Genomic DNA, 15,068 nt, shown 5'->3' on the forward strand with positions numbered 1-15,068 from the left:
TTCCATAAGTTTTTATTTGTATAGTTTATAAACACTGCTTATACCTAAACACTGCTAAACCATATAAAGCATTGTTTTACAAGGTTTTAAACTTTATATTATGGATCATACAGTATATATTTTTCTGAAACTTTATCTACTTTGAGATTTAGATCCACCTACATCTTCTAATTCGTTCATTTTGATTGCTGAATATAATTCTTCTGCATGAATATGCTAGATGTGGGTTCAGTCCCTGGATTGGGAAGATCCCCTGGAGTAGGAAATGTCAACCTGCTCAAGTATTCTTGCCCGGAAAATTCCATGGACAGAGGAGCCTGGTGGGCTACAGTCCGTGGGGTCAGTCAGACATGACTGAGTGAGCATTTGCACACATCCTTATAAGAGGAGGATTACACACATAGAGAGAAGGTGATGTGAGGATGTAGCAGAGAGAGATCTGAAGATGCTGTCCTTACAGAATGGATTCATGTGACCACAAGCCAAAGAATGCTGATAGCCATCAGAAGCTGAATGCCAGAAAAGGCAAAGCATTGATTTTCCCTAGAGTCTCTTGAATGAGCAAGGCCCTGTTGATACCTTGATGTTGGTCCATTGATGCTGAATTTGAATTCAGACTTCTGGTTCTTCAGAACTCTGAGAGAATGTATTTCTAGTTTGTGTTAATTTGTGACAGCAGCCATATGAGGCTAATTTACTGCTCTTTTCTGATTTTTGCCGTTAAAATCTTTTTAGTCTTATAAATTGCACTGGGGAAGTTACCTTTTTTCTCCTTTCTATAATAGTTCAAAAAAGTTTGTGATCACTTTTTCAGTGTTTGGTAGGCATCAAATGTTAAAACCATCTAGACCCCATTTCTTTTTTGGTGAGATGATTTTTTTTTAAGTTTTCACTGTAGTTTTTTCCTTTTCTTTCTCTCCTCCTCTTTCCCTCCCTTTTGCCTTTCCCCTGAGCTTATGTTTTCCTTATTTGTGATTGCCTTCATGCAGTGTCTGGTCGTTCCAATGCAGAACCAGGTCTTTAGAAGTGAGCTGGGATCTTGTTTCCATCTTGATATTTAGTGATATTGCAAATTAACATATTAGTGGTATTTTTAATTAATGGTCTTACAAATTCTTATATAGAAACCAAGGTCATGGTTGGCTTTGTTCAGGGTCTTGTTACAAGACTGTGTCCCATCTGTTTGAGCTCACAGCTGTGTGTGATCTGTAGGTTGAGGCAGTTTTCTATAGTATTTTCCAGCTTCTTTTATTAATGAATCCTCTGGGCATCAAGAATTGAATCTTGACTCCAAGTTTTCATTTTACAAGGAGCATATTTAGTTCATTCATCCTAAAGAGCTCCGTTCTCAGCCATTGGTGCCTGCTTTTTGGCTGGGGGCACAGTGGCACTAAGGCTTTAGCTCTGCTCCTACCTTCATTTTGTTTTAATTTTACTTAGTTTATTTCTACTTTTTATAAGCTAAAATTGTGGGTGCAGAAACAAAAATCTTTCTATACAAGCAGTATCTATTTTAGCAGAAAAATGTTAAAAGTTAAGATTTATATCATGCCATGAAACAAAGTAATATATAAAAATGAGAGTTTAAGGAAAGTAGAAAGAGGCTTAAAAGTTTAAGTTTAGGCAGAGTGGTCGAGGTTACTATAGTTTTTAGTTCTCTATAATAATTTCCCTGAGGTTTTAGGGATAAGTTAAAATTTCATTTTTTCAGCAATTGTGTGTTTTGTATTGATAAAAGTACAGATACCTAAAATGTTTAATAATATTGACTGCATGGCAATACAATAAATGTATTTTCAACTTAATTGTCTTTCATTTTCACTTCATTTCCTGTCTTTTAAAAGAGTAGATTCCTTTTCTGTGCTCTGCAGCCTCCCACCCTGCCCAGAGTAGAGGAACCAGCCATTTTATCAGAAACTAGAAGTTCCCAGTTCTTCTTTCTCTAGGTGTGGTTCTGGTTCATACTTTGCACTTTGGCGAATATTGATCTTTGACCATAACTGACAGTATTCAGATCACAGAGAAATAGGTATAGTATATTCGAAGTGCCTCTTGGTTTAGATTATTTTATCAGTAAGCTGGCTTCTTTTGGGAAGCTTTGGAATGGTGAAGGGGGACGCCACAGTCCTAAGTCCAAGCCTGAGGGTTCTTGGGGAGAGTGTCAGGTACACAGAAAAGGTACACAGTTAAGGAAGAGTCTGCCGCTTCTATCCCTGTACATGATGAGGAAGAAGAACGGCAGTAGGAAGGCACAAATGATCAGAGTAATGTTCTAGTCTGTTCTTTCTAGTCTTTGACTCAGGATGAGGATGCTTATTAGTTAAGTCAAAGGGCAACTTTTACCCTTACTAATATTCGACGTTCTTGGAAGAGATATCTTTCTGGATGTCCTTCCAGCATTAGCTTTCCAGAACTATCTTCAGTTCCAGGGTGGCATGGAGGACACAGAAGTAGCTGCATGTCCCTGCTGTGATACTCCCCCAATGGTGAGGGATGAGGGATGTGGCCACTTTTCAGTAGAGACTGCAGTACAGCTACCTTGGGCCATGACTGAATGGAGACTTGTTCAGAGACTAGGAGGAGTCAACAGAGCCTTGGGAGCTAAAGTGAGATCAAGTCAACAATGCAGCGCAGTCCTGTCTGAATAGAGTAGAAGAACCAGACTATGAGTTAGATGAGCTGCAGATTTTAGCAGCAGAAGCTCCACGGGACACCCAGATGCTTTCTTGGAAAACAGCAAGGGAAGGGGTAGAAATGTAAAGCATAGAGAATTTAGCCAAAGGAGCTATTTATCAAGCTAAAATTGAGTACATAGTTTTAAAAGAAATCTGGCTAATCTGCTGTTGAGGAAAATCAGATAAATAATTAGAGAAGAAACAAGCTATGTTTCTTTGTGAGTAATTTTTCAAAGCCATTATCAATAGCCAACTAAGACTTGGAGATGTTCCAAGTAAAAATTTCTTCTGTACTGCTGCTGTCTCCTGAGGGACTTAATGAAGACACCGCTGAACTCCCCTTTATCAGCTGACAAATATGATTGTATATTAGCTAGAGATGCCATGCTTGTGGTTCATGGGGAATTTGGCAAAGTCTGGCTGCTTGTCTTGGGGTATCAGATGGAAGAAATTTTCTGATACTTGTTTTGTAATCTATAAGCCCATTACATTGAAATTACATTGATCTCTTAATTCCTTAAGGAACATGTTTGAAAAACTTTCATCCTCTTAAAATATGGTCTGGTACTCCCTTGCCAGTTGTACCATGACAGCGCTAGGGAAGGTTCATGTAGGTTAGTAGCCTGCAGTGCCACTGAACTCTACCTTCTGAGCGACAGAAACACCACAGATGGAATCATGGGAGCAGTAGGGTAATGCTGTAATTGACTTTTCTGGATTTCCAGGCCTCTTGCAGATCTCTGCGTTCTTTTTTTCCCCAAATGCAGCCTGGGCCTGGGGAGAGGAAACATCAGGGATTTTTGGTGTGATTGTATTCCTTTTGTAGCATTTCTCATAATAGTAATCTAAAGAATATTTGTGTGGTCATTTGCAATTATTTGTCTTCCTTACTATACTTTAAACTCCACAGCAAAATCTATGTCTGCTGAGCTGTATTTGCCAGCTCTTAGGGTAGTGTCTGGCATACACTAGCCATTTAGTGAATACTGAGTGAATGAATAAATAATGAATGAATTAGTGTTAGTAGTTACTTGCACATCTATAAATAAATTAGAATTTTATGGTCTGAATTAATTTTATGGTAAATTATAGCTACATCGAAGTTTATCTTTTAATGCTAAATGTATAATCTTTTAGGAGATTATATTAGATACATTATATCCAGTGATGTACTGATAAATGCTAACCACAGGCTTTCTGTAAGAAAATGTCCTGGTTGGTGGTATTTTCCAATTTTCATAGTCTATAAAAACGTCCACAATGGCTGCTTTCAAGTAACTCAGGTTACTTCATCGATTGCAGAATTGAGAAGAAATGTGCGCAAGCTGTTCTTAAGACTCAGTGAAAGTTGGCTCCAGATCAACGTTGAAGCACATTTTTATGCCTTTTTAGTAATGCATTGTTCATATAAAGAGTATGCTGGTGACGCATTCAGTAGAACATGTGCTTTAGAAAGATTTTGAATTAGTCAACTGCAAATGATAAACTTAGGAAGTTTCTGTAGCTCAACATAATAGAATTTTATTTCTCACAGTGTGAAGTCCACACTGCTGTCTGTGGCTGACCATCAGAGACTCCCTTCCAAGTAGTCATTCAGATTCCCAGCCTCCTTCTATTTTTTAATGGATCCTTTATCCCCCAGGGCCTTGAATGAAGAGCTTGATCATAGCATATGAGAGTTTTGAATGGTCATGAAATGGCACACATCATTTTGCTTGTAATCCATTGGCCAGAACATAATAATGGCCATCTCTACAAGGGAGATTGGGAAATGTAATTTTCTAAGAGACAAAGGAAATAAATTTAATAGCTAGTTAGATACGACTGAGCGACTTCACTTTCACTTTTCACTTTCATGCATTGGAGAAGGAAATGGCAACCCACTCCAGTGTTCTTGCCTGGAGAATCCCAGGCATGGGGAAGCCTGGCGGGCTGCCGTCTATGGGGTCGCACAGAGTCGGACACGACTGAAGCGACTTAGCAGCAGCAGCAGCAGCTTCCACAGTTTTCTAGTCATGTGATAGGGTCAAACCAATCAATTTAACACTGTATTTCTGACAAATGCACACATTGATAAGCATTATAGGTTAGTGGTAGAGCCTAGTCTGATTAGACTGGAGTTTAGTAAATTCTTTTATCCTGTGCAAAGTTAGCTGGTTTTATCAACTTTGCCTTGGTCTCATTAGCATCAGTGTCTAAGCAGTAATCCTTCATTTCTCTGGAATACTCTATTACTTATTATCCCTATTTAGATGAAAATAAGAGTTTTCAGAGGTTTACATTCCTTTAAGTTGTTGTGTGCAGTTAACATAGTTTTGTTTGTGACTATGAAGTTTAGCTATTACATTTACCATTTTTATGGTTTTGAAGAGATATTTCTATTTTCCTTAGTTTTTTCCCTTTTTAACCCCAACAAGGATGTTTTGGAATGGAACATATGGTAATAAGGGACAAATTTGGGTCACTAGTATTTCACCTCTTATATTGCTATATTACTTTGAAAATATTAGCATATTTAGAACTGAAAGTAATAATACCTTATAATTTTGAATCCTCTGTGTCTTTGTATTCTCAGGGCCTAGATTTTTTTTTTTTTTTTTTTGATAAATGATGACCAGCCAAACTAATAAGCTTTAACCTTGGTGATTTATGAGCATATATATTTCTAAGATTTTTAAAAGCATTTATCATAAGGTACATTTGCTGGTTAACTTAACTGGCTAAAGGATTCCATTAACAAAAGTGCTGTTATTTTATCCCAAATTAGTTAATTTTTTTCCACAGACACAGAATTCAGCTCTAATAGACATCAATTGTTTCATAGCCAGTTAGTGAAAATTCACTTCACAGCACATATATGTGTTTATAAGATGTTGTTCAGTATCAGCAATTGATGAGTTGCAGTGTATGTAAAGGGCTTTAAGTGAAATTGTCAGTTTCTGTATTAATTTAAGTGAGTGGATTTAGGCTTTCTGATCCTTAAAGATTAATAGATTCTTAATCCGAAAGTAGGAGGAGATAGTGAGAGAAGGGTAACTGGGTGTTAGGATATGAGGATTACTAGAGGCCAGCAGTTTAGGAAGGAACATAAGATCTAGTCAGAATTCCCTGGTGGCTCAGACGGTAAGGAATCCACCTGTAAAGGGGGGAAACCTGGGTTTGATCCCTGGGTTCGGAAGATTCCCTGGGGAGGACATGGCAACCCACTCCAATGTTCTTGCCTGGAGAATCTGTGGACAGAGGAGCCTGGTGGGCTATAGTCTATGGAGTTGCAAAGAGTCGGACACGACTAAGCGATTAAGCACAGCACAATGTGGATAGCCCAGAGAGGATGGGAAAGTATTAATACATAGTGTCTTTAATAGAAATCAGACAGCATCCTTCACACCTTGCAGTCATTTATTTTATGTATTAATATCCACTGAGTGTTAACAAATAAGGAAAACTAAGCTCATAGTGCTTCTAGTTCTTCTTTTTTTTTTTTTTCATTTTGCGCTGCCTGGAAATGATACTGTTCGTACAATGAGTTAACTTAAATTTATAAATTTGTACGAATAGTGTCATACATTTACCTAGTTCACTGGGTAGGGCTGGTTAAGGCCTCCTCTAGCCTACCCCAGTCATTCTGAGGAACACACTTGTAACTCACTGAACACACTGAGTTAGGAATTGCTGTCCTGACGGCTCTCTTAACTTTACCAAACACTAGAATCACCTGTAGGATTTGGCAAATAAATAAAAGAAAATAACATATTTCTGCGTTCTTTCCCAGTTTCTGATTCAGTAGGTCTGGGGTGTAGCCTGAAAAGGTGCACTTCTAAAGTTTCCAGGTGATACTTAGGCTGCTGTTCTAGGGATACTCTTGAAACTCTCTGGAAGAGCTTAAGTAACCTGCTTACCTTGTGACAAATAATGAAGCAGCAGTAAGTTGTTTCTGCAAATAATCATGATTAGATAGTTGTCTGTCTCACAAACTCTCATTTCTGTTTCATTATCAATTACCAGGTGCAAAAGTATGTTATTCTTCAATATTCTGAGTGTGACTTAGTCTAGATAATTTCATATCATAAAATCATATAGATGTATTATCACGGTTAACATGAATCATAATTTTTTTTAAAAAAGCAGAAAAATTCAAATTTAATTTTTAATGTTATTTTCTGGTTCTATATTTAGTTGCTTTCACTTTTAAAAGAGATCTGCAGTACCTACATTTGTCACAAGATGGCATTTAAAGGCTGAAGAATTTAGTTGAAATTTGATTTTTGAGACTATTGATGAGTTAGATGTAGAATGTTTCATATTATTCAAACCAAAAGAAATTTGAACTATGATGTATTTTTTAAAATTTGAGTGAGATTTTGATATTTTAATATAAAAAATGCTTTCTTATTACAAAAATTAGATAGTAACAAAAATTATGGTATTGACGATTAATTCTTTTGGAAATGATGAAACATGAATCTTAGTGTAATAGCATAAAAATTTTATTACATTACATCCCCCAGAAAGATTTCAAATGATTTCAAGTTAGCAAAAATTTAGAAGGTCTTACTGTTCTATAATGTATAAAGTCTTATTATGCAAATAGGGTTTCCCAGGTGGCTCAGTGGTACTCCTTCTGCCAATGCAAGGAACACAGGAGAACTGGTTTGATCCCTGGGTTGGAAAGATCCCCTGGAGTAGGAAATGGCAACCCACTCCAGTATTTTTGCCTGGAAAATCTCATGGACAGAGGAACCTGGTGGGCTATAGTCCATAGGGTTGAAAGAATTGGGCACGATTGAGCAACTGACTGAGCAAATAGATTCAAGGGATTAGATCTGATGGACAGAGTGCCTGATGAACTATGGATTGAGGTTTGTGACACTGTACAGGAGGCAGGAATCAAGACCGTCCCCAAGGAAAAGAAATGCAAAAAGGCAAAATGGTTGTCTGAGGAGGCCTCACAAATAGCTGTTAATAGAAGAGAAGCGAAAGGCAAAGGAGAAAAGGAAAGATATATCCATTCAAATGCAGAGTTCCAAAGAATAGGAAGGAAAGATAAGAAAGCCTTCCTCAGCGATCAATACAAAGAAATAGAGGAAAACAATACAATGGGAAAGACTAGGGACCTCTTCAAGAAAATTAGAGATACCAAGGGAACATTTCATGCAAAGATGGGCACAATAAAGGACAGAAATGGTATGGATGTAACAGAAGCAGAAGATATTAAGAAGAGGTGGCAAGAATACACAGAAGAACTATACAAAAAGATCCTCATGACCCAGATAATCATGATGGTGTGATCACTCACCTAGAGCCAGATATCCTGGAATATGAAGTCAAGTGGGCCCTAGAAAGCATCACTACAAAGCTAGTGGAGGTGATGGAATTTTCTATTTCAAATCCTCAGAGATGATGCTGTGAAAGTGCTGCACTCAATATACCAGCAAATTTGGAAAACTCAGCAGTGGCCACAGGACTGGAAAAGGCCAGTTTTCATTCCAATCCCAAAGAAAGGCAATGCCAAAGAATGCTCAAACTACTGCACAGTTGCACTCATCTCACACACAAGTAAAGTAATGCTCAAAATTCTCCAAGCCAGACTTCAACAGTATGTGAACTGTGAACTACCAGATGTTCAAGCTGATTTTAGAAAAGGCAGAGGAACCAGAGATCAAATTGCCAACATCCGCTGGATCATCGAAAAATCAAGAGTTCCAGAAAAACATCTGCTTTATTGACAATGCCAAAGCCTTTGACTGTGTGGACCACAACAAACTCTGGAAAATTCTTAAGGAGATGGGACTACCAGACCACCTGACCTCTTGAGAAATCTCTATGCAGGTCAGGAAACAACAGTTAGAATTGGACATGGAACAACAGTCTGGTTCCAAATAGGGAGAGGAGTACGTCAAGGCTGTATGTTGTCACCCTGCTTATTTAACTTATATGCAGAGTACATCATGAGAAACACTGAGCTGGATGAAGCACAAGCTGGAATCAAGATTGCTGGGAGAAATATCAGTAACCTCAGATATGCAGATGACACCACCCTTATGGCAGAAAGCAAAGAAGAACTAAAGAGCCTCTTGATGAAGGTGAAAGAGGAGAGTGAAAAAGTTGGCTTAAAACTCAACATTCAGAAAACTAAGATCATGGCATCCGGTCCCATCACTTCATGGCAAATTGATAGGGAAACAGTGGAAACAGTGGCGGACTTTACTTTCTTGGGCTCCAAAATCACTGCAGATGGTGACTGCAGCCATGAAATTAAAAGATGCTTACTCATTGGGAGAAAAGTTATGACCAACCTAGACAGGATGTTAAAAAGTAGCGACTTTAGTTTGCCAACAAATGTCCGTCTAGTCAAAGCTATGGTTTTTCCAGTAGTCATGCATGGATGTGAGAGTTGGACTATAAAGAAAGCTGTGCACCGAAGAATTGATGCTTTTGAACTGTGGTGTTGGAGAAGACTCTTGAGAGTCCCTTGGACTGCAAGGAGATCCAACCAGTTGATCCTAAAAGAAATCAGTCCTGAATATTCATTGGAAAGACTGATGCTAAAGCTGAAACTCCAATTCTTTGGCCACCTGATGCAAAGAGCTGATTCATTTGAAAAGACCCTGATGCTGGGAAAGATTGAAGGCAGGAGGAGAAGGGGACGACAGAGGATGAGACGGTTGGATGGCATCACTGACTCAATCACTGACAGGGGGGTCTGGTGTGCTGCGGGCCATGGAGTCACATAGAGTCAGACACGACTGAGTGACTGAACTGAACTGAGCATGCAGGCATGCACATTATGCAAATAGAAGATATAGATTTTGCCTCCAGTGAGCTTTGAATGTAGTTGGAGAAACATGAAGAGAAATGTATATCCAGTTTGAAGAGAGAACAAAATAAAAATGATCAAGTACAGTGTTGTTTGATATAGACTGTACAAACAGTGTGAACTGAAATAATGGGCAATGAAGCAAAAATTTTAAATTGCATTTTACAAAAGCATCCTTGTATCAGTTGAAAACAGCATGTTGAATTTTTCTTTTACTGTGATTATCTATATTATTATAATTGATTCAAACCAAGGAGAAATGTTTAGCCATCTGGAGAGCCTTAGGATTCAGTATTTGACATAAATATAACATTAAAATCACTCGATTTTTTTTTGATTAATTGAAAAACATTTTTCAGAAGAAGATAAAAGTTTATCTGCCCATACAGATGTTAGTTTTAAAATTCTTTGATTCCTGGAGTCTGAAAAACGCATCTATTAAAAAATCAAGAGTAGGATGATGGTTACCAGGGGATGGGAGGGAGAAAAGGGAATTTGCTGTTTAATGGATATAGACTTTGAATTTTACAAGACACACAAATTTTGGAGATCTGTTTCACAACAATATAAATATACCTAATACTACTGAACTGTGCAGTTAAAAATGGTTAAATTGTGCATTTTATGTGAAGTGTCCTAGTAAAATTATGAAAGTGTTAGGTTTCTATAAATCAGCAATATTCCTAAGCTTTATTTTAGCCATTAAGAGCTACTCAAAAGAAATAAAAGCCCCTCAAGAAGCTGTAATATATTTGGTGATAAAAGATTAACCTATTATTAGTAGGTAACCTACTGAAAGTCCAACATAAACCAGGCATTGTGCCATGGTGCCAGACATTTTATATAAATTATTTCAATCCTCAAAACAACAACAGGAAAATGAATATTACTATCCCTATTTCTTATTTTATCTTAAGGGAACTAAGTTTTATAAAAATGAAGGTTCAGTACCTTGTTGAACTTTGAATTTAGTTGGAGAAAAATGAAGAGTAATGTATATCCAATTTGAAGAGAGAACAAAATAAAAATGGTTGCCAAGGTTCCTTGGAGTTGGTATTAAATCCAATTTTTTCTAGCTTCAAAATCCATTTTCTCTGTATTTTATTATGCCTCTAATTTAAATAAAAAGCAATTAAAGAATACAAAGAAACAAATAGTAATTATACGTTCTAGTTTGGTATTTTTACTGCCAGTAAATATTGTCTATTTCATTATAGTTATTTTGACAGAGTTAAAAGATACGTGATTTAATTAACAATAGTAGTTAATCCGGATTATGTTTTGACTTTAGAAAGAATGACCATACATACATATATATATATACATATATATATTAGCTTGAGTTGTTGTCTCTCTTTTTACTTGCTTTTAACTTTGGAAACACTAATTTCTTTTCCCTGTATATTCACGTGCAGGTTATGTGGGTATGTAATTTGTGCCGAAAACAACAAGAAATCCTCACTAAATCAGGAGCATGGTTTTATAATAGTGGATCTAATACACCACAGCAACCTGATCAAAAGGTTCTCCGAGGACTGCGGAATGAGGAGGCGCCTCAGGAGAAGAAAGCAAAACTGCATGAGCAGGCCCAGTTCCAAGGACCCTCAGGTGACTTATCTGTACCTGCAGTGGAGAAAAGTCGATCTCATGGGCTCACAAGACAGGATTCTATTAAAAATGGGTCAGGAGTGAAGCACCAAATTGCCAGTGACGTAGCTTCAGACAGGTAAACATTTTGCTTAATCTTTAGGTAAATATTATTTTTAAACTTCATTCCAAACAGAAATAAAAATACATGACATGTTTAGGCAACAAATGAGTTGTCTAAATATAATGTAAATGTCCATATGTTTTATAGAAATGCTGAAAGTGATGTTAGGACTTGAGCGCTTGTATGTTTGAACAGTCTTAGATTTGATGAGGGAGTGTCAGATTGTTCCAGAATAAAGAAGTGAAATGAAACAGGGAGCGTTGGTAGGAGGTTATGATCCCAGGAAAGACAAATGGGCATAAGAGCAATGGGAATGAAGGAAATGGTTTTTAAGACACTTTGGAGAGTTTGGATTGATGGGACCAACTGGAAGAGGAATTGAGAGAATGGGGAAGATTAATTACTTTTCCAAAGGTTCTACCTCAGGTTGAAGCATGAAGTGGTTTTCCAGCTGATGAAAGGGTTTCATAGTTTGATTTTCCCATTGACTAACTCTGTTATTAACTCTTTGGCTCAGTTCAATGGGCTTCTCTATGTTCAAAGTGTTAGACTTTTAAAAATAGTTTATGAGTCTTAGATTTCCTAATTTTGGAAGGGGGAGATGAAAAATTTTGTTGGGAAGATTATTTTTCTATACCATATTGCTCTGTTTGAACTGACAATTTAAAAAAATCTAGTTTACACTGTTTGTTATCTGGAAGTGGCAGATGCATTTACATGTGAACAACTATAAAATCATACATTTGTTGAAACACAAATCTAAGCTGTGCTCACAGGATGGTCGGTTCAGAGTGTTACTAAAATGCAAGTCTGTGTGCCCCACGCACGTGAGGCCAAATGGTACCAAAGCTCCGGAGTCTGGAACAGAGAAAGATGTATTGCGATGCCATGAGAGGAGACAGGTGGCTCACATCCTCAGAACCCCAAAAGCTTTCACCAAAGCCCTTCATAGGAAAGGTGAGGGAGGGGTGTAGTTAGCGTCAGATCCTTTGTTCTTGAGGTCAGGTCATGGTTGGGTAAGAATATTCCCGCAAACCTCCACCAAAACAAATGATATTCTCTGTTCTGACAAGAAAAGGCAAGGTCCCGAGTCTCAACTTCTGCTCTGTGAGGTCCAGGCCCTGGCTAAGAGAAGGGGGCTGGTTACCCTGCCCAGGAGTGTTCACATCCAGCACCCGGTCTGGGTCCTCCTACTGGGGTCCGGGCCTGGCAGATGAGGCTGGCAGTGCTCTCAGGACTGGGTCCCCAGACCCTGCGTGGCCGTCATCACTGAGGGAACCCGGTGCCCAGGACTGCAGGCTTTTCATTTAAACTGGAGAGAATCATTTGTGGCAAATGCCAGTCAGATTAATTCCCAGCTCACAACAATTGCCCTTCTTTGAGAATAGCCCCAACCACAGAGGTGGACCTGAAGTAATGGTGTACAGTGTTCTTATAACTTAACCCCGACCTCTGGCCACCTCCTAGGGGTAGACAACTGATCAAGCTGTACCAGTTTTTGAAACTTGAATGGACAGACTGAAGCTGTTACCTTAATGACAGTATCCACATACTCAGGTGCTGAGAGGCCTCCATGGACTGTGACTCATGGAGACTGCCCCTGCCATTTGGTAAAGGCCTGGGCCCAGCCACTGGGCAGACTTGGCAGGGGCTCTGGAACTTTGCAGGGCACAGTCCTTAGCCTGTCCCAGGCCACCCCAGCTCACCTGCTGGTCCCCAGGCCAGAGACCCAGGAGGACCTGGAGCAAAGGGCACAACCCACCTCTCACTGCCCTTTCTGCCTGGAGGATCACTGGAGTCTGATTGTTGGCAGAGGGGACCTCTAGCCACTGCTCTAAGGGTCTTGTGCTAATGGTCACACGCTGGCCAGGTAAGAGTGGTGTGCTAAGGGCTGCCTGCCCACACTGCCCCCATTACAATTTGAAGGCAAGGAACAAATCTCTCCTTTAAAGTTAACATCAGATTCTGCTCAGTAGGAGTTTCTTAGTAACAGAATCTGACTTACATTTTGTGATGTAGATCCCCCTCCAACTTGAGGACACCTGCTGCCGCTGCTTAGTCACTTCAGTTGTGTCTGACTCTGTGCGACCCAATGGACTGTAGCCCACCAGGCTCCTCTATCCACGGGATTCTCCAGGCAAGGATACTGGAGTGGGTTGTCATTTCCGTCTCCAGGGGATCTTCCTGACCCAGGGATTGGACAGCTGACCCCCGCCCATTTTCACAGTGACAGCTCTTAACTATCTTTCTGCAGAGCCTGGACTTTGGCCGCTGGCCTGAGGTCTGACCCAATGTAGGATGGTGATGCCCTCCAACCTCTGTCTGCCACCCCGTCAGTCTTCTCTGGCTGGACACCCTGCCAGGTGCCAGGAATGGAAAAGCTCAGGCTCAAAATCCAAAAGAGGGGAGCGTTGGCTGAGAACTGGAGGGCTGTGATCCTCCATGTCTGTGGGGTGGGGAAGGTGCTCAGCTGAGGCGGAAGAACCCAAGCCAGGCTGGTTACCAGCAAGACCTGTCCCCTGCTGTCCATGACCCTCCAGGCTCATGGCTGTTTGGAGTCTGGCCATCTCGACTCCTCTGCTGGCTCTCAGAGCCTTGCCTGCTGCTAGCAGACATGCCCCTGGAAGAGTGCCCTCAGCCCCATCACCCACGCCCCTTCTGTGTCCAGCTTAGCTGAGGCACACCTGCATCTATTCCATGAGCACTCAATTATAACAGGTAAGGTAACTATGAGTCACTTTGTTGTTGGTGTTCAGTCACTAAGTCATGTCTAACTCTTTGTGAACTCATGGACTATAGCCCACCAGGCTCCTCTGTCCATGGGATTTCCTAGGCAGGAATACTGAAATGGGAGTCACTTTAGAAGATGCCTGAAGCCATCACCCTGGTGATGCTATGTCTTAGGAAAATAATGAAGTGATGGCTGTGCTGGTTGTTTGAAAACTAGCAGAAGTGAAACAGACAGTGTAAATCCTATCTTGGGCCAAACAGTGGTGATTTCATGGCTGGCATGCTGTGAACACATCTCAGCGCAAAATCTCAGGAACTCAGGAATTTTAAGCTTAGAGGACCATCTTAGATTGAGGACCACCTTAAGGACACAAAAATTTAAGAGCAGGTAGTTTTATATGTAAGGCAATCCAAGGCATTGCCTGTAGGGATGTGAGAAATGATCCAGTTAAGGAAGGAATACAATATTGGATGCATTCAAGACCTTAACCTCTTAGCAATTGTGTCTCAATCTTACTGGTACTTTTGGGAAGCAAAGTATCATTTCCTCAGAGTTATCCCATGCAATGGGTAAGGAGGCTGGGGATATTTATCCATAACTTTCCTTTGTTGTTGGATTAAGACTATTTCTGGTGGGTATTAACTCTCTGGAACTCATTGCTCAAGCATATTCCTGTGCCAGAGAAAACAGTCAGGCAGAATATTACAAATACAGTAAGAAAGCATCACTATTTAGGGAACAGTGAAGGAATAAGGCAATGTGGGTTGAGACAGCAGCAGTGTCTGCTACACAAGGACTTCATGAATCAGGAAAAATTGTGAAATGGCAAGTATAATGATCAAAGTATATGAACTTTGATGAAAAAAATAGATAATAACCAATGGAGCTAGGATTTTAAATGAATAAATGGTAATAAAATGGATAATGGAAGCAGACTCCTTCAAAAACTCGATAGCTGAATGAGATAGTTTCCTTTGGACTCTAGAAAGTTAGGTTTAGGAAGAAAAAAGGAAATATTAGAAGCCTGGATCACATAATAGATTATTAAGCTTTGGAGTGCATATTGTTAAGAGGTTATGGATGTTAAAAATAAACCCAACAAATTTATGAGTAATTACTTCACCATTGTACGGA

The 15,068-nt window shown here is 39.5% G+C and overlaps 1 protein-coding gene across 18 annotated transcripts in view; it reads left to right on the forward strand.

Moving 5' to 3' along the window:
* The window catches only part of RIMS2 (regulating synaptic membrane exocytosis 2), a 539,581-nt gene that overhangs the window by 165,375 nt on the left and 359,138 nt on the right, over positions 1-15,068 (forward strand). For all 18 annotated transcript variants that reach the window (XM_006053914.4, XM_006053915.4, XM_025265138.3 and 15 more), the window contains one exon: positions 10,908-11,218. In XM_006053914.4, coding sequence (XP_006053976.2) covers positions 10,908-11,218 — 311 coding nt within the window. The remainder of the gene's footprint in view (positions 1-10,907; positions 11,219-15,068) is intronic.

The sequence above is a fragment of the Bubalus bubalis genome, chromosome 15, assembly GCF_019923935.1.
Source record: "Bubalus bubalis isolate 160015118507 breed Murrah chromosome 15, NDDB_SH_1, whole genome shotgun sequence".
NCBI classification, from domain to species: domain Eukaryota; kingdom Metazoa; phylum Chordata; class Mammalia; order Artiodactyla; family Bovidae; genus Bubalus; species Bubalus bubalis.